The sequence below is a fragment of the Oncorhynchus nerka genome, linkage group LG23, assembly GCF_034236695.1.
Source record: "Oncorhynchus nerka isolate Pitt River linkage group LG23, Oner_Uvic_2.0, whole genome shotgun sequence".
Classification (NCBI taxonomy): domain Eukaryota; kingdom Metazoa; phylum Chordata; class Actinopteri; order Salmoniformes; family Salmonidae; genus Oncorhynchus; species Oncorhynchus nerka.
Window position 1 is genome coordinate 30,589,801 of NC_088418.1, and position 25,889 is coordinate 30,615,689.

The 25,889-nt window shown below is 41.1% G+C and overlaps 1 protein-coding gene across 1 annotated transcript in view; it reads right to left on the bottom strand.

Moving 5' to 3' along the window:
- LOC115106698 (speckle-type POZ protein) overlaps nt 1–22,909 on the bottom strand; it is a 30,849-nt gene extending 7,940 nt beyond the window's left edge. The window contains exons 1-8 of the mRNA XM_029629682.2: nt 22,806–22,909; nt 4,367–4,558; nt 4,143–4,264; nt 3,741–3,892; nt 3,091–3,218; nt 2,008–2,185; nt 1,836–1,891; nt 774–896 (exon numbers count right to left, since the gene is read on the bottom strand). Coding sequence (XP_029485542.1) covers nt 774–896; nt 1,836–1,891; nt 2,008–2,185; nt 3,091–3,218; nt 3,741–3,892; nt 4,143–4,264; nt 4,367–4,444 — 837 coding nt within the window. The 5' untranslated portion in view covers nt 4,445–4,558; nt 22,806–22,909. The remainder of the gene's footprint in view (nt 1–773; nt 897–1,835; nt 1,892–2,007; nt 2,186–3,090; nt 3,219–3,740; nt 3,893–4,142; nt 4,265–4,366; nt 4,559–22,805) is intronic.
- Between the last annotated feature and the right edge of the window lie 2,980 nt (nt 22,910–25,889).

The window sequence follows — 25,889 nt, forward strand, 5'->3', positions numbered from 1 at the left end:
TCAATCTAATATTTCTACTACTGTAAATTGCATTGTAGTTACTGTTTACACACACACACACACACTCGCGCCCTACACTTGGATGTCCATCGCGCATGTAAAAAACTATAGCCTAGGCAGCCGATAGCGCCCACGCCAAGGCTAAAACAACTATAGTTTGCCCGCTCCATAGCAAGCTGCTCTATCCCCGGTGAAGTCATTTAATGTTGAGTGAATGTATTCTATTATATTCTGAATTCTTGAGCTTACTAATGCACTGTATCTACTGCTGTAAATTTCATTCCTAGTACATCTTGTGTAAATGCATCTGGTGTAGATTGAATTTGGATTACTGTTAGGGCTATTCGGGTTGTTAATTGGATTCTTCTGACATTTGAGGAGTTGTTCTTTCTTTTTTTGTTTTATTTATCTGCTTATTTGTATACCTGTCTTGACATTTTACTGCATTGATAGGCGCTAGTAATATAAGAATTTTGCTGCACACGCTATAGCATCTGCCAAACTGTGTACGTGACCAATAAACTTTGATTCGATACTTCCTAGTTGCTATGGGGTGAAGTTCCGCCTAGGTACAGATCTAGGATCAGCTGCACATTTAGTTTTTGCCCTAGCAATACACAGTGGATTCAAATAATAAAAGCTTAATAACGAGTTGATTATTTGAATCCGCTGAGTAGTGCTAGGGGAAAAAACTAAAAAATGTGCAACCCTTAGGATGTGCAATCCCCAGGACCAAGAATGGGAACACTGGTCAAGGGTCAACTTCACCCTACCTTGTCAGCTGCTGCTAGAAGGTCATCAGCCATCTTGTCCAAGTTGGGGGCCTTGTCTGTGTAGATGAAACACATCATCTCCTTGAAGACCTCTGGCTCCACGTCATTGATCTCCACTCGGTTCTAGAGAGGTGGAGAGAAAGCAGGTGAGAGAAAAGCAGTGAGGCAGAGAGAGAAAGGGGGAAGGAGAAAGCCTGAGAGAGAGATACGATACATGTAAATTGCACATGTTTTTAGTAGTTTAATATTGATCCACGTGAGAGGAAGCCGAAGTGGAATAATGTACAACATGTGCATGATTCATGTTTGTGGGGAACTTTGAGAGATGCCCATTCAATTACAAAACAGGAAATACAACTAAAACATCAAAGAGAAAATAGATTTCTGCATATTCCCCCTCATCGCTGTTCATTGACCATTGTGTGTCTGAAATTGTAAAGTTGGACCATTTCTTTCTCTGTTTCAAAAAAGTTCAATTTGAAGATGAAAAAAACAAACCTTGCTCTATGACTGAAAAATGGCCTTGTTTTCTAAAAAGGATTTCAGAATGGTTGAGGCATCGCACACAATTTCATTTCTTATTGTTGCAAGCACACAAAGGATAAGAAACGCAATTCCTGGGATCGTGCTGCTTTGACAGCAAAGGATGAAATGTTGGCCTCACATATAGTGAGATGATTTGATTTTATAAACCCTCTTGTTGGGTTTTGTCAAACAGCCTTGTGCAATAGAATGATCTACAAAACACCTTTCACTATGAACTGACAGTAAGTCGCTGCAGATACTATAAGTCCATCTGCATTCTATCTGTTAAATTATGCCATTACACCAGCAGATAGGGGATAAAATAGTGAAACAACCTTTTTTTACAGAAATGTTTTAAGCCAGGAACAAAAAAAACAGGACTTTGAAGTCAATATTATAAAAGAGGATGATTTACCTGGCTAAATAAAGAAAAGAAATTAAGAAAAAAGTTGACCTGCACTGATATTTTTTTGGACGTACAAACATGTTAAGAGGATCCAAGTAAAGGAAGATTGAGGAAAGGGGCCCCTGACTCACCTTTTTGCTCTCCTCCATCTCATGCTCAAACATGGCACTGAAGACAGGAGAGCGTGCTGAGGAAAATACAAAGATTTCTTTAGATTAAGAGATTAGATCATGCCACTGGGCCTCAATAGAAATTGGAGGCGTCTGCATTTTATGAATGTGTGTGTGTGTGTTCTGTCTGTACCTGCTAATATGGCTTTGTGGGCCTGGAACTCCTGCCCGGCCACACACAGGGAGCAGTCAGTGAAGCGCGAGTTCTCCCACAGCCCGCCCAGCTCATCAGCCAGTCTGCAGTCAGGCACCTTCACCATGTTCATGGTGTTCTGACCCGAGATGTTCACAGAGTCCTGCACCACACTCACCTTGAGAAAACAGAGGCTACGTTTAGACAGGCAGCCCAATTCTAGTCTTTTCCCCCGCTATTTGGTCTTTTGATATCAGATCTTTTCAGATCTTTAGACCAGTTAGTGAATTCTTTTTTTGCCTGCCTGCCTGCCTAAACGCAGCCAGAGTAAGCCCACCAAACCAACCTGGTCACAATTATCAACAATGTGAAGCCACTAAAGCTGCTCTGTCTAAATAGATACAGCCTTAAGCATAAATCAAAGTCCACAGATGATGAGAAGCGATAGTCCGGCGTCCCATTGTGACATATCTACGCGGCTCTGAGACCACCACCTGTGGGGGACGCACAACCCAAACATCCACCTCCCCACAATTCCCAACCATCATTGCTTCGGTACAAGTCCTGTTAACAGTTGGAAAAATAGCTTGAGCTGCACTGAGAAATCTAAAAGTATGAAAGCCAAAGGTCCAATATTCTAGAACATTGCTGTGCGTACATGTTTTGGACTATGATAGATGCTTTGCCCAACAAACAAAATGGATCCCATCAAAAAGAGACGTTTATATTAACTAAGCCTTCCAATGTGCTCCAATGAAACAAAGACAACCCCCCCCCCCCCCAAAACAACTAAATCATTTAAAAACACTGACAGCCGCAGCAGCCAACCCAACCTCAGAGACATGAATAGCTGAGATACAGGGGGAATGTAAACCAGGCCACCTGAAATTAACACAAAGGACAGTCTGTACACTCCTGAATTTTCCCCATCTTCTTGTATAAAGGAACATTTCACTACAAAATCAAAGTTTGTCAGATGTTTTCAGACCTGAAAAATAGCCTTATGTCTAAAGATGATTAATTGATTTGACAGGAGAAATTTCCCCTTTTAAGCCTCTCTCATTTAGTAGAATGGGGTCTTACCTCACAAAACAAGGTGAGCTTGTCGTCAGGCAGAAGACCGTTGGCCTCGTCCAACAGGAAGTCTCGGCGGATGAACTTCTTAAAGCCCCAGTCCTTCCCCTGGACAAACCGATATGCTCTCTGGCTTTCTGCAGAGTCAAGGAGAGAGGAAACGTTTGTGAGAAACACTTCTATTTATACATAGACTCATGTGTTGAACTAGAGTAAGGGTTTTCAACAGGCAGGCGGCCGACGAGCCAAATCTGGCCGGTGAGCTGATCCTCTCCCACTGATTCTTTATCATATAAACAGCTGGCAGCAACAATCTAAATGACCGGAGCAAAACGTGCGAGGAGAACTGACTGAATGAGGAGCTGAAGAACGTTACAGCTGCGCTCTATCCAATCGTAGCAGCATCAACATACAGCCCACCCATATATTTTTTAGACAGCTGAACTATCCAATTGAGTCCTTAAGAGCATGCAAAATCTCTGACTTGAGAAAGATGCGTGCTGGCAGCTGAAAATGACTTACTCCGATCACAAAAATACTTGTATCACAATTGTATACATGTTACGATACTTGTTTTATCCGAGTACTCGGCACACCCATCCTATTCTTTATATTTCCCAAAGCTCTCCATCAGAGTGGTTACTGCTAACCCCACTCACCCATGGCTTTGGTCTCCTCTCCCTTGGCGTTGAGGATGGAGAACTTGAACTTGGCACGCACCTCAGCCTTGGGACAGCTAACCAGGAGCAAGTAGAGGGACAGGTAGTCTTTGCTCTCCTCATCTAGCCCTTTAGGGTTCACCCGCAGACACCTGTTAGAATTATGAGCGAGTAAACAGTCAATATTCAACAGTTAAACACAGCACTCTCATCAAAGCGGTTAGCTACCATTGACACAAGAGTTGGGCTGCTAGCAGCTAAATGTGCACTGGTGCCATTGCCAACTCTCCAACCAACAACATCTGGTGATAATGCCTTAGTCATTGTGTAGAATTTTGATGGTCTTTCATAACAAATACAACATCTTGAAACATTTAAAGAAAAGTCTTATCCACCACGCACCATTTGAGCTTGTCATTGGCTCCTGAGGAGAAGGTGGAGCTCTTAATGACCTCGCCCATCTCCTCGCGACAGAAGCTGAAGTTGTTGATGGTCCACATGTAGGAGAATTTTACCACTTTGATCTGTAGGGGGGAAAGCCGCCAGAGATGGGAGGCAATATAATGAAGAGACCTGAGAAAATAATTATTCTAATCCCCAACCCCACACTTAAACTCATCCCTTACCTGAGTGTAGCACCAGCTCTCCGCCACAGGCCCGCTGGACATTTCCGCAGGGGGAGGGGGACTCGGGACTCTTGACATCGCCAGGGTGGCAGCAGGTCGTGGCGGAGTGTGGGAGAATCTGTTCTTTCAGAGGTCCAGAATCACTCCAGAGTCCAAGATGTCGACAAACCTCAGGCGGTAACAATTTGTGCCCTGAAAAGACAGGGGACAGGTCTGAGCAGGAATTTCAAACTAACATGTTCCAACTCCTGACACAGCCTTATGTTTCTTTTTTAATTCCTGAATTATATAGACCACTTTCCCAAACTAAAAATAAAATACAAAATGCTAGCCTAGGCTAGCACACACACGTAAATCAGCAGTCTGAAAAATATGCAATTGTTTGGCCTTACCAGAAGCCTAACCACCATGCAACATCCTCCATAAAATGACCAACAAGGATAGAAGACAAGAGTTTGGTAAACGCTGGTCTAGACTCATGTAAACTCAATATAATTTCAATCAATTCTCCCTAACTCTGTATGAGGCTGTGCTGCACGCCTAGAGATGGTTCAGGCTGGATAAATTGTCCACGACCCTTTGGGGACAGCGGACGATTGATGCCCATGGCGGGGCCACTCCAGGATCAATAACCTTCACAATGGCAATTAAGTCTCAAAATGAACTGTAAATTAACAAGGGAGAGAGCTACTCCTGTGTGAAATTCACTGCTGACAGATTGTACACCTCCCAAGCACTAGGAAGCCACACAAACAGTTTGTTGGCCTACTGCTCATTGGATGAGAAATTATGGACAATTAGCCTAACTAACAAATTTACCGTGTTTTCTAAGCACTCTGACAGTATTCACTACATGACCAAAAGTATGTGGACACCTACTTGTCAAACATCTCATTCCAAAATCATGGGCATTAATATAGAGTTGGTCCCCATTTACTGCTATAACAGTATTCACTCTTCTGGGAAGGCTTTACATTAGATGTTGGAACCTTTCTGCGGGGACTTGCTTCCATTCAGCCACAAGAGCATTACATGCTGACCACACAGGTAGCGTCGTATGCGCGAGCGTTGAAAAAATATATGTACACATACATGTTATTCAATCATTGCACCCACACTGCTCACGAGCGTCTGCGTTGCCAGGTTCTAAAATTGGCAGGTGCTAAAGTGGATTCTATTTGTGGACGAGCTGCAAGTCCTGCCTCTCCAATCTCCTCATTGGCTTTTAGAAGCATACCTACGTAATTTATAAACAACTAACTTAAATATCACAAGTATTCAAATACAGCTATTTTCAGGTCTCTTCTGAGATGTTTGATGGGGTTCAAGTCCAGGCTCTGGCTGGGCCACTGAAGGACTTTCAGAGACTTGCCCTGAAGTCACTCCTTCATGGAGTGAAGAAGGTTTTCATCACAGATCTCTATGTACTTTGCTCCATTCATCTTTGCCTCGATCCCAACTAGTCTCCCAGTCCCTGCTGCAGAAAATATCCCCACAGCATGATGCTGCTACCACCATGCTTCACTGTAGGGATGGTGCCAGGTATTCAGACCCCTTTCCTTTTTCCACATTTTGTTACAGCCTTGTTCTAAAATTGATTTTTTATTTGTATTTTTTTTTAATTTAAGTATCCTCAATATACACACAATACCCCATAATGACAAAGCAAACAGGCTTTTAGAGTTTTTTTTTGTATTTACCTAAAAATTCAGACCCTTTGCTATGAGACTCAAAATTGAGCTCAGGTGCATCCTGTTTCCATTGATTATCCTTGAGATGTCTCTAAAACTTGGAGTCCACCTGTGGTAGATTCAATTGATTGGACATGATTTGGAAAGGCACACACCTGTAACACTTTATAGTAAAACATTTATAAAAACCCTTGAATGAGTAGGTGTGTCCAAACATTTGACTGGTACTGTGTGTATATATAGCCACTTTGTGCAAAGCTGTCATCAAGGCAGTCTTGGCATTCTCTCAACCAGCTTCGAGGTAGCCACCTCCAATAGCTTGACTTTGTTGTCCTGAAGCCATTTTGCCACAACTTTGGACTTCAACTTTGAAGTATGCTTGGGGTCATTGTCCATTTGGAAGACCCATTTGCGAACAAGCTTTAACTTCCTGACTGATGTCTTGAGATGTTGCTTCAATATATCCACATAATTTTCCTTCTCATGATGCCATCTATTTTGTGAAGTGCACCAGTCCCTCCTGCAGCAAAAGCACTCCCACAACATGATGCTGCCAGCCCCGAATTTCACGGTTGGGATGGTGTTCTTCGGCTTGCAAGCCTCCCCCCTTTTCCTCCAAACATAACAATGGTCATGATGGCCAAACAGCTCTATTTTTGTTTCATCAGACCAGAGGACATTTCTACAAAAAGTACGATTTTTGTCCCCATGAGCGGTCTTTCAGGTTATGTCGATATAGGACTCATTTTACTGTGGATATAGATACTTTTGTACCCGTTTCCTCCAGCATCTTGACAAGGTCCTTTGCTGTTGTTCTGGAATTGATTTGCCCTTTTCACACCAAAGTACGTTCATCTGTAGGAGACAGAACATTCTCCTTCCTGAGCGGTATGATGGCTGCGTGGTCCCATGGTGTTTATACTTGCGTACTATTGTTTGTACAGATGAACATGGTACCTTCAGGTGTTTGGAAATTGCTCCCAAAGATGAACCATGAACCACCACCAACCATTTTTCTTCTTAGGTCTTGGCTGATTTATTTTGATTTTCTCATGATTTCAAGCAAAGAGACACTGAGTTTGAAGGTAGGCCTTGAAATACATCCACAGGTACACCTCCAATTGACTCAAATGATGTCAATCAGAAGCTTCTAAAGCCATGACATTTTCTGGAATTTTCCAAGCTGTTTAAAGGCACAGTCAACTTAGTGTATGTAAACGTCTGACCCACTGGAATTGTGATACAGTGAATTATATGTGAAATAATGTCTGAAAACAATTGTTGGAAAAATTACTTGAGTCATGCACAAAGTAGATGTCCTAACCAACTTGTCAAAACTATAGTTTGTTAACAAGAAATGTGTGGAGTGTTTGAAAAATGAGTTTTAATGATCCCAACCTAAGTGTATGCAAACTTCTGACTTAAACTGTATGTATGTATATATTTACACCAAACATATGGGGGATTGGAAATGATACAGCTACAATCTGAAATATTAAAGTTGATTAAAAAGAAAATAATGAAAAACGCAATTATGTAATTCTGAGCCTTCAACAGAGCAGTACAGACTTTTGTTGCACTTAATTAACCTGTAGTCTATTTGACCGAAGCACCGCTGCCACTCGTTATATTGTCCAGCTTAGGCTGCAGCAGAAGCAAACTCCTTTGTTGGAGACTTTTGCCCCCGTGCATTGGCTGGTGAACGGCTGGCTCGGAGAAACTCGTAAAGGCTCAATTTTTATATTATTATCAAGTATGCCATGTTAATATTATTTCACACCTTGATAGCTCTTCTTGGTCTATAAAAAAATAAATCTGAGCTGAATGCGAAGTCACAGGAAGCATAAGCTGCATTCGTTCACATGCGCAGAATATTGTATAAAATATTTGGATGGTTCAAGGCTGACATTTGGTCGTTTCAATTTTAAAAAACACTCCGTAACATGACTAGCTATAGAAATGGAATCATTGTGATTTTAGTGTGCGCAGAAAAGCTGGCTGGGGAACTAATTTACATGCGCCTATAGGCCTACTATATCTAGTTTCTACAATGTTGACAGAATAAATACAAGAAAGTGTACAGACTGTGTGATGATTAGACTTGGGCAGTATCCAGATTGTCATATCGACCATGTGCCATTCTGGGATATTCGGTAATACCGGCACTGAACACAAGGGGCACCATTTTCAAACATCACTTTACCTCTGTAATCCAAAAGGTTCGCAATGCTAACAAGTACATGTAAAATCCGACAGAGAATGCAAACTAAATGCTAATGAGCATATCGAACATTTTATAAGTCTCTGACGTAAACTATTTGCAGGACCGACGTCGCAGCTCCTAAAGTTATACAAGTAACATACAAAAGAATGCTCTCACAGTTTGCTGCACGCACAAAACAAATATTAGACAGCAAGGCACTTGATTAAGGAGGGGTTTCTTTGCTGTCACCAAGCGAAACTTTATTTTGGAAGAAACTAACCACTCAGTTCGATAGCTAACTTGCTACTAAATTAGCAAACCAAATTCACAAATGCAGAGCATTTTTGTACATTTTAGACAGTTAACTTAATATTATAAGATATCTAGCTGGCAAACATTTGTGAATTTCATACTGTAACTAGATCACCTGTCGAGTGCTGCACAACAGTGAGTGAGTGACTCACAAGGCTCTGGTCTCTCGTCATTGTGTGCTTGTAAACAAACGCCACGTGACTGGGGACTAGCGGTAAGCTTCATAATGAAAAACTAACAGGTGAAATGAAGGTGGCGATTTTGTTTATCTCCTAACGTATATTGCACAAGTTAACTGCAGGAATTTCCTTAAAAAGGGATACCATGGGATTTTGGCAACGAGGCTCTTCACTTCTCCAGAGACAGATGAACTCGTGGATACTATTTTTTATTTCTGTGTCCAGTACGAAGGAAGTTGGAAGTAGTTTCACAAGCCCATCGATGGTGCACTTAAGGCTACTGGATGTTTTCGCGTTTCTAGGCGTCAGCTTGGACACCTGAAAGCCTATTAACAGTTTGACTGTTGCCCTCTTAAATCATAGGATATTGTTATATTGTGTCTCTAAAAATCACGATGTTACAATTTCTATAGTCATGTGACAGTCTTTTTAAAATTGAAACATCCAAAATGTCAGGGGGGTAGTACCTTCCAAAGCTTTGCTCGACAAAAATACACATAAGCCTATTTGACAGATCCCATAAAACCATGCAAAATTAGAGGTTAGAGCAGTACTGTCGGAACAGAGTTTCCATTAGGAAAATGTGGTGCCTGTAGCATTTTAATTTACCCGACATTCAAGACATTTACTGGACCCATAGGCATTGGGTGCGTAACCTGATTAGGGCATCCACCCACGATGCTCAGAAAGACAGAAATCACATTTAGATTATGGTAATTCATCTTAATAGAACATGCAACTCAAGGATGTTAAGGCGTGCGCCCTTCTTACCAAATTGTGATGGACAATTATTGGATTTTCAAATTGTGCACGTTCACTTTTCCCTCATCCAACAAGACAAGTAACCAACAGCAAAATAACTAGCCGATGTCAATCTACTATCCGCCATAGTGGAAAAAAAGTGTACTTATTCTATTGGTCAGCTTGTCGTTCTGTGCGAATAATAAAATAGCCAATTCCAAAACAGACTCTGGGACAGTTATGGGACGATGGATCCCAAATCCAAAGGCTACATTAAAAAAAAACATTAAAGCCTCCCGAGTGGCTCAGTGGTCTAAGGCACTGCATCGCAGCGCTAGCTGTGCCATTAGAGATCCTGGTTCGAGTCCAGGCTCTGTTGCAGCCGGCCTCGACCGGGAGACCCATGGGGCAGCACACAATTGGCCCAGCATCGTCCGGGTTTGGGGACGGTTTGGCCGGCAGGGACGTTCTTGTACAATCGCGCACTGGCGACTCCTGTGGCGGACAACGCAAGCTGACAAGATCGCCAGGTGTAAGGTGTTTCCTCCGACATATTGGTGCGGCTGGCTTCCGGGTTAAGTGATTGTGTCAAGAAGCAGTGCAGCTTGGCTGTGCTTCAGAGGACGCAAGGCTCTCGACCTTCACCTCTCCCGAGTCCGTACGGGAGTTGCAGCGAAGGGACAAGACTAACTACCAAGGATACCATGAAATTGGGGAGAAAAAGGGCAAATTATTTTTTTATAAAAATCCAATAAATAAAAAATACATTAAAAAGCAGTGAGGCTCATGCAATAGATCAGAACGTTTAGCTTAAAATGTTGATAAACTATTATTTCTTCACATTATAAGCGCAGCAATGCGCAAAGCAACATGCAAATGTTAGTTCTATAATGCAATTAGCACCGCACCTGCGAGCGGTTTCATGAGACAAAGATTAAAATATCTGTTCAAAATTTTAAGAGGAGAAAGCTAAAGATGCAACAACCAGCATGGGTTGCTAATATCACTAGGATTATGCCTTTGGCTACTAGACAATGAAAGAAAGTTGATTTTGAAAACCAATAGAACATGAGAGAAATAGGCTACTGGTTTTAATGGCATCTGGTAGTCTTAATAAAATAATTGCCTGCAGGTTTGGTTGGATTTTCCCAAGGCTACTTTGAAACAAGGTAAGACATGCCTCAATGTAGTAACACATTCAGGTTTCAAACCATTAAGTATATGTTTTCAAAATCCAACTCCAACTAATTGCAAAGGAGTGTGTGTCACGCTGAAGTCTGCTTAGTTGCATATGCACATGAATGGCGAATGGGAAATGTGCTTCAATTGCCAGTTGACAAAATAAAAAGAATAACTCTTTAAAAAGAGGACCATCAAAACTGTTAACACACGATTGCATTTAGAATTGTTGCGCAATGATTTGACTTATAAAACCCGTTTCACTCCAGCAGCAACAGGAGCTGTAGCAGGAGCTCTCACACTACATCAACTGGCATTTCAGTCAATAAATAGGTTAAAACACATTATTTTACAGTGATTTTTCTATTATACAATGACAATTGACCGGCGCCAATTATATTTATCAGCTTTTCATTATTATTATTTTTGGCCAAAAGCCGGCTAACAGAAACCCTGCACCTGAACAGGTTTTGTGGGATATGTCTAAATCTGGGGTGGACAATTCCAGTCCTAGAGGGCCTGATAGGTGTCACAGTTTTGCCCCATCCCCAGCACACTGACTCCAATGATCACTTAATCATGATCTTCAGTTTAGAATGTAATTTGATTAAATCAGCTGTGTTTGCTAGAGATGGAGAGAAAGTGTGACACCAATCAGGCCCCACCTGGTCTAAATCAAGCAGCCTTTATCAATGGCTGTTTATACACAGGCAGCCCAATTCTGATCTTTTGTCCAAAAATCTAGAGCTGATCGGACAAAAGTAAAATTCGTGGCAAAAAAGAAAAATCAGGATTAGGCTGCCTGTTTAAATGCAGCCAGAGAGACATTGTATAGGCTAATTGACAAACATGTGATATAATGTCGGCAAGTTTCTGTCACCTAATAGGCTATAGGGTCACATTGCCTTATATTGAACCAATTCCTCCACTAAAACATTTTTAGGAAGAGAAAAGGTCCTTTCCTTTAAGCCCCAAATAAATATTAGTTGAAAACATAGAAATGCTTCAGAAAAGCAATAGTCAATTGATTGAGCAATTGCAATTAAAATCAGGAACAAAATGCCATTTCAAAAAACAATTTCCTGTACAGATTAAAGAGTAGAAGAAAACAGGCATTTTTGGTGGCAATGTCCAGCAAAAAATCTAACTTGTCTAACTGTTAGCGAACACAAGGTCTGTCAGTGTTCACGCTGCATTCATTTAGCGGTGGCGATACGCCACGGCAAAATCATTGCCGCCACCAGTGGAGACCCATAATTCAGGGCAGGTGGGTCAGAAGCCCACCAGTTGAGCCCCACCTGTTTCTTCCAAAAAATAAGATTTTTTTGGCATTAATACATGCTCAGCTCTTCTGTGGGGGTGGGGCAGCCAGCAGAAAATTCTGTATGGGTTAGGAATGTTCTTTAGTTACGCCGTGATTGGATTAGTATTCTGTCACTCATGGGGACACTACATCGACCTGAATGCCAAGCATCAAGACTGGAGGATGGTGATGGCAGCATCATGCTGTGGGGATGTTTTTCAGTGGTAGGGACTGAGAGACTAGTCAGGATCAAGGGAAAGCTGAACGGAGCAAAGTAGATCCTTGATGAAAACCTGCTCCAGAGCGCTCAGGACCTCAGACTGGGGTGAAGGTTCACCTTCCAACAGGACAACGACCTTAAGCGCACACGTCTTTGAGTGGCCAAGCCAGAGCCCAGACTTGAACCCGACCAAACATCTCTGGAGAGACCTGAAAATAGCTGTGCAGCGACGCTCCCCATCCAACCTGACAGAGCTTGAGAGGATCTGTAGAGAAGAATGGGAGAAACTCCCCAAATACAGGTGTGGCAAGCTTGTAGTGTCATACCCAAGAACACTCGAGGCTGTAATCGCTGGTAAAGGTGCTTCAACAAAGTACTGAGTAAAAGGTCTGAATACTTATGTAAATGTGTAGATTGATTAGGGAAAAAACTTTAATCAATTTTAGAATAAGACTGCAACGTAACAAAATGTGGAAAAAGTGAAGGGGTCTGAATACTTTCTGAATGCACTGTTACTGTAGCTAAGAAAGTAATACTAAGTGTATGTTGTGTAGTAAGCTGTTAGTAGCCCATGTGCCTCACCCTAATAATTTGGTCCCTCAAAACTTAGCCTACTGTTCTGACTTGAAGGTGCACGTGTAGCCTATAGCCTGTGTTAGAGAAATGTAATCATCAAATATTGTAAGGGCTTTCATTGTCTGCTTATATGCCCCCTTTATTTACATACACACTACCAAGTAGGCGCTATTTTTCAGATGTTGCCCTACCGGAGTTACACAGTATTGTTGAAAAGCACATCAATAAGCTACTCGCTATGGGCTTCACGACTGACATTTGGACCAGAGATGTCAGCCCCATGAGTACGCTGAGTTTGACAGTACAGTGGGTCGACAAGGATTTGGTACTGAGGAAAGCCGTATTGTATGCTCTAGAATCGGCTGGTTCTCATACCGCTGCTGCCATTTCAATGGCATTTGAGAACATGATTGAAACATGAACACACACCTAGCTCAATTCAACTGATTCGAGAAATAAGCTCAACTGCGTCAGCAGCAGATGCGATACCCTCAATCATGGCACTGCTCAACAAAACTGCCGACATACCGTGGGGTTAAAACTTGCAAAAGTACTCTACTAGAGGCTGCGATTGGGTGGCATTCTCTCTGAGCCTCTTTACTGTGTCGCCACCATGCTCAATGCTAGGTACAAGGACTGCTACTTCGAAGCAGACAAGAAACAGAGTTTACGTGAAATGTTAGACACAGCTGGACAAGATGGAAACGGACACAGTAACAGTGCACACCGAGGAAGAGGACTCACGACAGAAGAGGCCACGGACAGACAGAGCTGAAACTGAGACTGAACAACGAAACAGCAGAGCAAGTCAGTGAAAAAAATAGGTTATGATTATGTTTTACTGGTAATAGGGACATGTAAATGCGAACAAAATAACATTTTGGTCAGTGTATGTTGGTTAACTATTTAACTTTACTAGAATACTTAAAAGGCTGCTAAAATTTTAAAGAAATATCGGTATTGTTTATTTTGTCAAGGAAAATATCAGAATCGCCCAAAAATGTCATATCGGTGCATCCCTAATTCTGAGACTTAGTGTACAGGGAGAATACTATAAGAATGGCCTATGTCCTGAATTGTGTCGCTGCTCTTCATTGTCTTATTGAAATTATAGATTGCCTCTTATCCACTCGTCGTAGTCTTACGCCATAGTTTGTAAATCTCAATTGTCAGTAGAATCCACATTTGTTGAAGCAAATCAGCCATATTAGCTATGGTTTTTAAAGTAAGTAAATGATGCTGAATGAACGGTTTCACTGCCAGACAAGGCTCTGCTGATAGCCAGGTGTAGCTAAGGATTCACTCCATGGTGCTGAAAAGAGGGCTCTGCTGTTGGGACACCTAGAGTTGAAGTCAGAAGTTTACATAGGGTTGGAGTCATTAAAACTTGTTTTTCAACCACTCCATAAATTTCTTGTTAACAAACTATAGTTTTGGCAAGTTGGTTAGGACATCTACTTTCTGCATGACACAAGTCATTTTTCCAACAATTGTTAACAGGCAGATTATTTCACATATAATTCACTGTATCACAATTCCAATGGGTCAGACGTTTACATACACTAAATTGACTGTGCCTTTAAACAGCTTGGAAAATTCCAGAAAATGATGTCATGGCTTTAGAAGCTTCCGATAGGGTAATTGACCTCATTTGAGTCGATTGGAGGTGTACCTGTGGATGTATTTCAAGGCCTACCTTCAAACTCAGTGCCTCTTTTCTCATCATGGGAAAATAAAAAATAAAATAGCCAAGACATCAGAAAAAAAATTGTAGACCTCAACAAGTCTGGTTCATCCTTGGGAGCAATTTCCAAATGCCTGAAGGTACCACGTTCATCTGTACAAACAATAGTACGCAAGTATAAACACCATGGTACCACGCAGCCGCCATACCGCTCAGGAAGGAGACGCGTTCTGTCTCCTAGGGATGAACGTACTATGGTGCGAAAAGAGCAAATCAATTTCAGAAGAACAGCAAAGGACCTTGTCAAGATGCTGGAGGAAACAGGTACAAAAGTAAATATATCCACAGTAAAACAAGTCCTATATCGACATAACCTGAAAGGCCGCTCAGCAAGGAAGAAGCCACTATACCTCAACAGTCAGTCCTACATTATATTCACTGTGTTTATGCAAGTTTTTGGGAACATAAAATGTATCAATATAATGCTACTTAGTGAAAAGAACACATGTGGGATCTAGCTAATGATTAGCTTAACGGGCTAAATAGAGATATGCTGAAGCAAGGGGATGCCCATTTATAGCCACTATGGTGCTATCAGTTGGGTTACAGGTGATAAAGTGTAATGCTAATAACATAGCTGATAATATGGACCATGCATAGTAAAACTGGGCCACATGGACAAAAATCCAAGTCGAGATAAATTGCCTGAATTGATGTGACAACGATACGTTTATAACATTAATGTTCACCAGTTTTCTTTGTGTTATCCTTAACTTCTACTACTACTGCACTGAACACAACATGCAACAATTATGAAGATTTTAATGAGTTACAGTTCATAAGGAAATCAGTCAATTGAAATAACTTCATGGCTCTAATCTATGAATTTGACATGACTGGTAATACAGATATGCATCGGTTGGTAACAGACACCTTTAAAAAAAAAAAGTTTTTAAAAAAGGTAGGGACGTGGATAATTAAAAAAAAAAATCAGTATCTGGTGTGACCACCATTTGCCTCATGCAGCGCGACACATCTCCTTCGCATAGAGTTGATCAGGTGATTGTGGCCTACGGAATGGTTTGCCACTCCTCTTCAATGGCTGTGCGAAGTTGCTGGATATTTGCAGGAACTGGAACACTGCCGTACACATCAATCCAGAGTATCCCAAACATGCTCACTGGGTGACAGACCATGGAAGAATTGGGACATTTTCAGCTTCCAGGGGCTGTGTACAGATCCTTGCGACATGGGGCCGTGCATTATTATGCTGAAACATGAGATGATGACGGCAGATCAATTGCACGACAATGGGCCTCAGGATCTCATCAAGGTATCTCTAAATTCAAATTGTCGTTGCTAAAATTCAAATGTGTTCGTTGTCCATAGCTTATGCCTGCCCATACCATAACCCCACCATGGGGCACTATGCTCACAACATTGACATCATGCAAACCACTCACCCCCATAACGCCATACAATGTCTCCCATCTGCCCGGTACAGTTGAAACCGGGATTTGTCCGTGTAGAGCATACTTTTCTCCAGCGTGCCAGTGGTCATCGAAGGTGAGCATTTGCCTACTGAAGTCGGTTACGACACAGAACTGCAGTCAGGTCAAGACCCCAGTGAGGACGAAGAGCACGCAGATGAGCTTCCCTGAGAGGGTATCTGACAGTTTGTGCAGAAATTCTTCGGTTGTGCAAACCCGCAGTTTCATTGGCTGTCTGGTCTCCCACGACACCACAGGTGAAAAAGCCAGATATAGTGGTCTTAGTGCTGGCGTGGTTACACGTGGTCTGCGGTTGTGAGGCCAGTTGGGCATACTGCCAAATTCTATAAAACAACATTTGAAGTGACCTATGGTAAAGAAATGAACATTAAAATGATCTAGAAACAGCTCTGGTGGACATTCCTGCAGGCACCATGTCAATTGCACACTCCCTCAACACTGGAGACATCTGTGGCATTGTCCCCAGGACCAAGCTTCTCAATCCTGAGCGTCTCAGAGGAAACACTGGTCTATCGCCAATGCATCAGTCATTAAAGACTGCACGAAGTCACAGACAAAACCTTAAAACAATAATTGGGAAATTCCACACCAGGAAGGCCAGGAAATAGTTTTGGTATCTCAGATTGTTCTGGATATTTTCACATATAAACTTAATAGGGAGGTAGGATGTTTGATATGTTTTTTTAATATTTAACACAAACCATTTTTTGTTAGACCCTTTTTAAACCTATACATGCCTCCTACATTAAACGTACATGATACAGACATCTTGGTGTCATTATACTTCTAATAGTGTGCTCTAAAATATGTTTAGATTATTGAATACATTAAAGTAAAATGTATTTCGTAGTCAAAATATTAATATGAATCTCAAGAGAACCCTTTGAGTTAAATTTGTTTAAATATATTGTTTTAAAACATACTCTACAAGTAGGCTACATAAACCTTCCAAGGTGGGTACTGTGATACTTTTGAAGTTAAGATCAGTTTTATGAGCACCACTAACACAGTGAATGGGAGAATGTACTTGAAGGAAACTTCCTCTGCTGGTGATTTGCTGAACGTGATTGATTAATGACCTATAATGTCAATTTCTATAATGTGTCAAATCTTCAAAAGTAGCAGAGCACCCACTCTGGAAATTTGACGTGTTTGAAGTAGAGGTCGACCGATTGTGATTTTTCAATGCTGATACCGATTATTGGAGGACGAAATATGACAAATATGACAATTACAACAATACTGAAAAAAAAAGAAAAAGCTTATTTTAACTTAATACATATATAAAATCAATTTAGTCTCAAATAAATAATTAAACATGTTCAATTTGGTTTAAATAATGAGAAAACAGTGTTGGAGAAGTAAAAGTGCAATATGTGCCATGTAAAAAAGCTAACGTTTAAGTTCCTTGCTCAGAACATGAGAAAGCTGGTGGTTCCTGAGTCTTCAATATTCCCAGTTAAGAAGTTTTAGGTTGTAGTTATTATAGGACCATTTCTCTCTATACCATTTGCATTTCATATACCTTCGACTATTGGATGTTCTTATAGGCACTATAGTATTGCCAGCCTAATCTCGGGAGTTGATAGGCTTGAAGTCATAAACAGTGCTGTGCCTCAAGCATTGCTAAGAGCTACTGTTTGAATGAATGCTTACGAGCCTGCTGCTGCCTTCCACCGCTCAGTCAGACTGCTATAACAAATTATACTTAATTATAATCAAATAAACGCAGAAATACGAGCCTTAGGTCATTAATACGGTCAAATCCGGAAACGATCATTTCGAAAACAAAACGTTTATTCTTTATTTTATCGTAAGGGTGGCAACCCTAAGTCTAAATATTACTGTTACTTTGCACAACCTTCAATGTTATGTCATAATTACGTAAAATTCTGGCAAATTAATTACGGTCTTTGTTAGGAAGAAATGGTCTTCACAGTTTGCAACGAGCCAGGCGACCCTAACTGCTGCATATACACTGACTGCTTGCACTGAACGCAAAAAAGTGACACAATTTCCCTAGTTAATATTGCCTGCTAACATGAATTTCTTTTAACTAAATATATAATAAAACATTTTTTGTAATGATTAAGAAGGCATTGGTGTTTATGATTGGTACATTACTGCAACGATTCTGCTTTGTTTGCGAATGGGCTTTTGTTAAATCATTACCGGTTTGGCGAAGTAGGCTGTGATTCGATGATAAATTAACAGGCACCGCATTGATTATATGCAACACAGAACAAGCTAGTTAACCATGTGTAGTTCACTAGTGATTGTGAAGATTGATTGTTTTTATGTTTAATGCTAGCTAGCAACTTACCTTGGCTCATTGCAGCCACAAGGTCCTTTTGATGCTGCACACGCGTAACAGGTGGTCAGCCTGCCACGCAGTCTCCTCGTGGATTGCAATGTAATCGGCCATAATCGGCGTATAAAGGCTGATTACTGAGTGTTATGAAAACTTGAAAATTGTCCCTAATTAATCGGCCATGCCTCTAGTTTGAAGAGTATATTACTCCAAACAATATCTCTAAAAATAAGCTAAATCAAAAAGTATACTTTTGAGATATTCATTATGTTGAATAAATGAATGTGAACATTTTTTTTCCAGTATCTAGACATACTCCCTATTTTAGAGCACACTTAAGGATTATAATGACACCAAAATGTAGTTTGTATCATGTGCTGTTATCAGATCATAGGGTGTTACAAGAGGCAGGTTTAATAGGGGCATAAAATGGTCTCTTTCCACGTGTGGAATTGCCCAATTGGTACAGGGACCAGAAATCGATAGCATAGTCCACATTGGACCTCTATGGGAGACATTTTATAGTCTGCCCTTTATCCTAGGACTCATCCTTTCCTAAAAATTAAATCTCAGAAAACATTTGAACTGTTCATTTTTTTTAAAACTGCGATCATCTGGACTCTCTTTCATCCCTGACTTTGCGCAATTGTACTTCCTCACACAAATCCCATCACCTTTACCAAGCAAAGGAGGTTATGGGGAGGTGGAAGGGAGATGAATTCATACAGTGCATTCGGAAGGTATTCAGACCCCTTGACTTTTCCCACATCTTGTTACGTTACGGCCTTATTCTGAAATGTATTATATCGTCCCCCCTCTCTTCAATGTACACACAATACCTCATAATGACAAAGCAAAAACAGATTTAGATATTTTTGCAAAATTGGAAAACCTGTAAATATACATTTACATAAGTATTCAGACACAATACGCAGTACTTTGTTGAAGCGCCTTTGGCAGCGATTACAGCCTCGTGACTTCTTGGGTATGACGATAAAATCTTGCCACATCTGTATTTGGGGAGTTTCTCCCATTCTTCTCTGCAGATCCTCTCAAGCTCTGCAAGGTTGGATGGGGAGTGTCGCTGCACAGCTATTTTCAGGTCTCTCCAGAGATGTTTGATTGGGTTCAAGTCCGGGCTCTGGCTGGTCCACTCAAGGACATTCAGACTGCTGCGTCTCCCAGTCCCTGAAAAACATCCCACAGCATGATGCTGCTGCCACTACGTTTCACCGTAGGGATGGTGCCAGGTTTCCTCCAGACGTGACGCTTGGCATTCAAGCCAAAGAGTTCACTCTTGGTTTCATCAGACCAGAGATTTTTTTTAATCATGGTCTGAGATAGAGATCAACGATTATGATTTTTCAACGTCGAAAAAACTTGAAATCGGCCCTAATCGGTCGACCTCTAGTCTGAGAGTCCTTTAGGTGCCCTTTGTCAAATTCCAAACGGGCTGTCATGTGCCTTTCACTGAGGAGTGGCTTCCGTCTGGCCACTCTACCATAAAGGCTGGATTGGTGGAGTGCTGCTGAGATGGTGGTTCTCACCATCTCCACAGAGGTGGTCACTCTGTCAGAGTGACCATTGGGTTCTTGAACAACTCCCTGACCAAGGCACTTCTCCCCTGATTGCTCAGTTTGGCCGAGTGGCCAGCTCTAAGAAGAGTCTTGGTGGTTCCAAACTTCTTCCATTGAAGAATGATGGAGGCCACTGTGTTCTTAGGGACCTTCAATGCTACAGAAATGTTTTGGTACCCTTCCCCGGATCTGTGCCTCGATATCCTGTCTCGGAGCTCTACAGACAATTCCTTCGAGCTCATGGCTTGGTTTTTGCTCTGACATGCACGGCCAACTGTGGGATCTTATATAGACAGGTGTGTGCCTTTCCAAATCATGTCCAATCAATTGAATTAACTACAGGTGGACTCCAATCAAGTTGTAGAAAGCTCAAGGATGATCAATGGAAACAAGATGCACCTGAGCTCAATTTTGAGTCTCATAGCAAAGAATCTGAATACTTATGTAAATAAGGTTAAAAAAAAAAGTATATACATTTGCAAAAATCTGTTTTCACTGTCATTATGGGGTATTGTTTATATTCAATCAATTTTAGAGTAAGGCTGTAACGTAACAAAATGTAGAAAGTCAAGGGGTCTGAATACTTTCCGAATCCACTGTATCTATTGTCTCCAGTCACCTTCTATTTGATGCTATTACTAACAGTGCAGCTGCACCAAGAGGTTACACAGGTAAATCCATTTGAATTCAATCACTTTTTGACAGCATCCCTTTGGATTTAAACAAAAACTTTCCATACATGTTTTCCCATGGAGGAAGTAGTCAGAAAGTGATGTTTTGGACCCAAATACCAAAACATTCAGGAGATATAGGTTTCTGAGAAAAAATTACAATTTACATTAAAGCTTATAAAAAAAAGTATCTAAAAACGTGTAAACGCCAATTTAGCTGGAACACCATTGAAATTTAAATTGATGAAATTGTACTTCTAATTACTACCACAAATATGGCCGCTGGACCATACACCGTTGAATGTCAACGTAAATGGACATGTCAATTTTATTATCTATATTTTTCAATGTTTGCAATAGTTTTCCTATGGAAGACAGTATGATTTAATACCGATATTCCCAATCAGGCCAACATCATCTGATGTGTGGACCTCCAACCATCTTTGTGGTACCATTTGAAAGTTGTTTAAATTGTATTCCCATTTTAGTAAATATATCAGCCAAAACATGACACCCACCCTGTATTGAAGAGCATGTATCTCAACCGATGGCAGGCACAACCCAAAACTCTCAGACGTTGTAAAATAAGGTCCAAGCTACAACATATGCGAATATGAAGAAAAAATAGTTTGTGTGTAATATAATTTATGTTTAAGGTAATGTATGTTTTAAAATATTACCAATCACAATCATTCAAGACATGGATGTCTCATGGTATAGTGGGGTATGCACAATACACTGAGTGTACAAAACATTAGGAACAGCTTCCTAATATTGCGTTGCACCCCCTTTTGCCCAGAGAACTGCCTCAATTCAATGGGGCATGGACTCTACAAGGTGTCAAGTGTTCCACAGGGATGATGGCCCATGCTGACTCCAAATGTTTCGCACAGTTGTTTCAAGTTGGCTGGATGTTCTTTGGGTGGTGGGCCATTCTTGATAAACACAAGAAACTGTTTAGCATGAAAAACCCAGCAGTGTTGCATGTTCCAGTGCACCTGGCATCTACTACCATACCCCGTTCAAAGGCATGTACACCTTTTGTCTTGCCCATTCACCCTCTGAATGGCACACATACACAATCAAGGCTTGAAAATCCTTCTTTAACCCATCTCCTCCCCTTCATCTACACTGATTGCTTTCAGCTCTCACCTGGTCAATCTGTCGTGGAAAGAGCAGGTGTCCCAAATGTTTTGTATACTCAGTGTGGCCACCATCATTATCTCTCTATCTAAATGTTTTGGCATTTGGAGCTACCAGCTTAATTTGTCCCTTCATTTGGGGACTGTGGGCAGTTTATGTCATATTGAGCTGTATAAACTGTCTGGTCTAGGAAGTTAGAGAAGAAAATGTGTAATTGGGGAATATGGGTCCAAAAGATCAGTTAATTTCTAAATGTCATTATCAAGATGGAATGTTTCATGTCAATCTACTGCACTAACTAAGCCGCTACTATTGTTCTTGTGAGGTGCAATGCAGTACCTAACTGCACAATGGATGCAGGCTGGTACTACCTAATAGGTAGCTAGCTAAGTGCTAACCGTACTTTGGGTTGATTGATTAGCCAGACAGCCCCCGACTTGTGTTGTGGACGAACATCTGCCATAAACTTTTCCTACAGTTGTCATTTCATGTTGGCTAATGCACATGCCATTCTGCCTGTTTGAAATTGGCAAGTTGAAGATGGTGATTTTAACACAATACAGACAGTATAGCTGAGAAGGGAACGTATTCAGGAAATAGCTAACGTTAGGCTCATAGCTAGCCAACAATACTTGAACGCCAAACCAAAGCTTTGGATGGATGGGTGGGTGGCTAGCTAGCTAACGTTACGGATGACTAACACAAACTTGAAGAGCAAGTTAGCTAATTGTGCTAGCCATATTTGTCGATACGTCAACGTTTTTAAAAATAAAGTACCTTGCTGGCGAACTACAACATGGCGAAATTAGTTTTCATGCATTTGAAACTCATTAGATGTTAACATGTATAACTTGGCTAACAAATAGCTGCGGTACATTAAATTAACCCATTTTAGCCAGTTGCGGTACATTTAATTAGCCCAGTTTGCTAGCCAGTAAGTTGGTGCCAGCTAACTAGCGGCGGTAGCTAACGTTAACTTCAAATTCCCATACTAACGTAGCTACTGATTGCAACTCATTGTTTATTTTAGGAAATGGCAACATTGTTTTTCATTTCATAACGACAAAGATATGAATTCATATTTCCATTAAATCTTTGTAACAATCTGTCTTGTTAGCTACATTTTCGGTAAACTCACCTTTTAACTGGCTGTATTTGCGCAGATCTTATGTTATTAACGTTAGCTGCTGCAACATCGACAAGATTCCATCATTGGATTTCAGCCAAAGCTATTTGCATGCACAGCGCTATCTACTGTTTTGGAGTGGAAGTCCGAGGACTTTGCAACCAGGCCCTAATGTCCATGTTTAGGACCAAAAAAATAGTACAAGTTTATAGTGTTGATTGATTGAAACACCAAGTTGCACTATGAATTTGCTGAAAATGAATCAACATTTCAGGTTTTGGTATACACTAACATTTGGGGTCGGTGTTTATACTTAATTGGACCAATTTATCTTAATTCAATCTGCAGATGTGGTGGAATATTCCTTCACTTTAATTACAATGCCCCAAGATTAAAGCACTAAGAGAGGCTGATATGGGTGTATTTAATTTGCACATGGATTAGAATTAATAGCAGCATCTCCCCTCTGTGGACACTCAATTACTCAAATGTTAATGTTCAAGGTTAGCAACCAACTAAGCCTCAGGAGACTGAAAAGATTTGGCACGGGCCATATGATCCTCAAAATGTTATACAGCTGCACCATCAAGAGCATCTTGACTGGCCGCATCACTGCTTGGTGCAGACGGTCCAGTACATCACTATGGCCAAGCTCCCTTCCATCCAGGACCTCTATAATAGGCAGTGTCAAAGGAAGGCCCAAAAAATTGCCAATTACTTCAGGCACCCAAGCTGTAGACTGTTCACTCTCCTACCGTCCAGCAAGTGGTACCCAAGCATCGGCTCTCGGACCAACAGGCTCCGAGACAGCTTCTACTCCCAAGCCATACGACTGCTAAATAGTTATTTAAATATGAACACATACACACATACTTTCATAATCATCATATGCTGCTACTCTGTTCTTTATTTTACTCTTATTATTATCTATCCTGATGTCTAGTCACTTTACTCTGCAAATAAAATTGTATTTGATTTAAGCTGCATCTATGCTGATGGACTCCTGAGTGACACAGCGGTCTAAGGCACTGCATCTCAGTGCAAGAGGCGGCACTACAGTACCGGATGTATCACATCCGGCTGTGATTGGGAGTCCCATAGGCCGGCGCACAATTGGCCCAGCGTTGTCGGCGTTCGGCCAGTGTAGGCCGTCATTGTAAATAAGAATATGTTCTTAACTCACTTGCCTAGTTAAATAAAGATTCAACAAAAATATATTTTTTAAATAATAATAATTTCATTGTGGCCATTAGAATTCAAGCCCTGCACAATCTTGTGAAAATTACAAATAAAATACAATTTTATTGATCACATACACATGGTTAGCAGATGTTATTGCGAGTGTAATGAAATGCTTATGCCTCTAGATCCGACAGTGCAGCAATATCTAACAGGTAATATCAAACAATTTCACAACAAAACTTAATACACACAATCTAGTAAAGGAATGGGATGATAATATATATACTACCATTCAAAAGTTTGGGGTCACTTAGAAATGTCCTTGTTTTTGAAAGAAAAGCAAACTTTTTTCCCATTAAAATAACATCAAATTGATCAGAAATACAGTGTAGACATTGTTAATGTTGTAAATGACTATTGTAGCTGGAAATGGCTGATATTTTATGGAATATCTACATAAGCATACAGAGTCCCATCACTCTTGTGTTCCAATGGCACGTTGTGTTAGCTAATCCAAGTTTATAATTTTAAAAGGCTAATTGAGCATAAGAAAACCCTTTTGCAATTATGTTAGCAAAGCTGAAAACTGTTGTGCTGATTAAAGAATTAATAAAACTGGCCTTCTTCGTATTAGTTTAGTACCTGGAGCATCAGCATTTGTGGATTCCATTACAGGCTAAAAATGTCCAGAAACAAAGACCTTTCTTTTGCAACTCGTACGTCTATTCTTGTTCTGAGATTGGAAGTCTATTTCATGCGAGAAATTGCCAAGAAACTGAAGATCTCAGACAACGCTGTGTACAACTCCCTTCACAGAACAGTGCAAACTGGCTCTAACCAGAATAGAAAGAGGAGTGGTAGACCCCGGTGCACAACTGAGCATGAGGACAAGTACATTAGTGTCTAGTTTGAGAAACAGGCGCCTCACAAGTTCTCAACTGGAAGCTTCGTTAAATAGTACTCACAAAACACCAGCCTCAACGTCAACAGTGAAGTAGCGACTCCGGGATGTTCTTCTAGGCAGAGTTCCTCTCTCCAGTGTCTGTGTTCTTTTAACCATCTTAATCTTTTATTTTTATTGGCCAGTCTGAGATCTGTTTTTTTCTTTGCAACTCTGCCTAGAAGGCCAGCATCCCAGAGTCGCCTTTTCACTGTTGACGTTGAGGTTGATGTTTTGCAGGATTGCTACAGGGATATCAAATCAAATCAAATGTATTTATATAGCACTTCGTACATCAGCTGATATCTCAAAGTGCTGTACAGAAACCCAGCCTAAAACCCCAAACAGCAAGCAATGCAGATGTAGAAGCACGGTGGCTAGGAAAAACTCCCTAGAAAGGCCAAAACCTAGGAAGAAACCTAGAGAGGAACCAGGCTATGTGGGGTGGCCAGTCCTCTTCTGGCTGTGCCGGGTGGAGATTATAACAGAACATGGCCAAGATGTTCAAATGTTCATAAATGACCAGCATGGTCGAATAATAATAAGGCAGAACAGTTGAAACTGGAAAAGAGAGCAAGGAGTCATCATGTCAGGTAGTCCTGGGGCATGGTCCTAGGGCTCAGGTCCTCCGAGAGAGAGAGAGAAAGAAAGAGAGAAGGAGAGAATTAGAGAACGCACACTTAGATTCACACAGGATAGGACAGGAGAAGTACTCCAGATATAACAAACTGACCCTAGCCCCCCGACACAAACTACTGCAGCATAAATACTGGAGGCTGAGACAGGAGGGGTCAGGAGACACTGTGGCCCCATCCGAGGACACCCCCGGACAGGGCCAAACAGGAAGGATAAACCCCACCCATTTTGCCAAAGCACAGCCCCCACACCACTAGAGGGATATCTTCAACCACCAACTTACCATCCTGAGACAAGGCTGAGTATAGCCCACAAAGATCTCCGCCATGGCACAACCC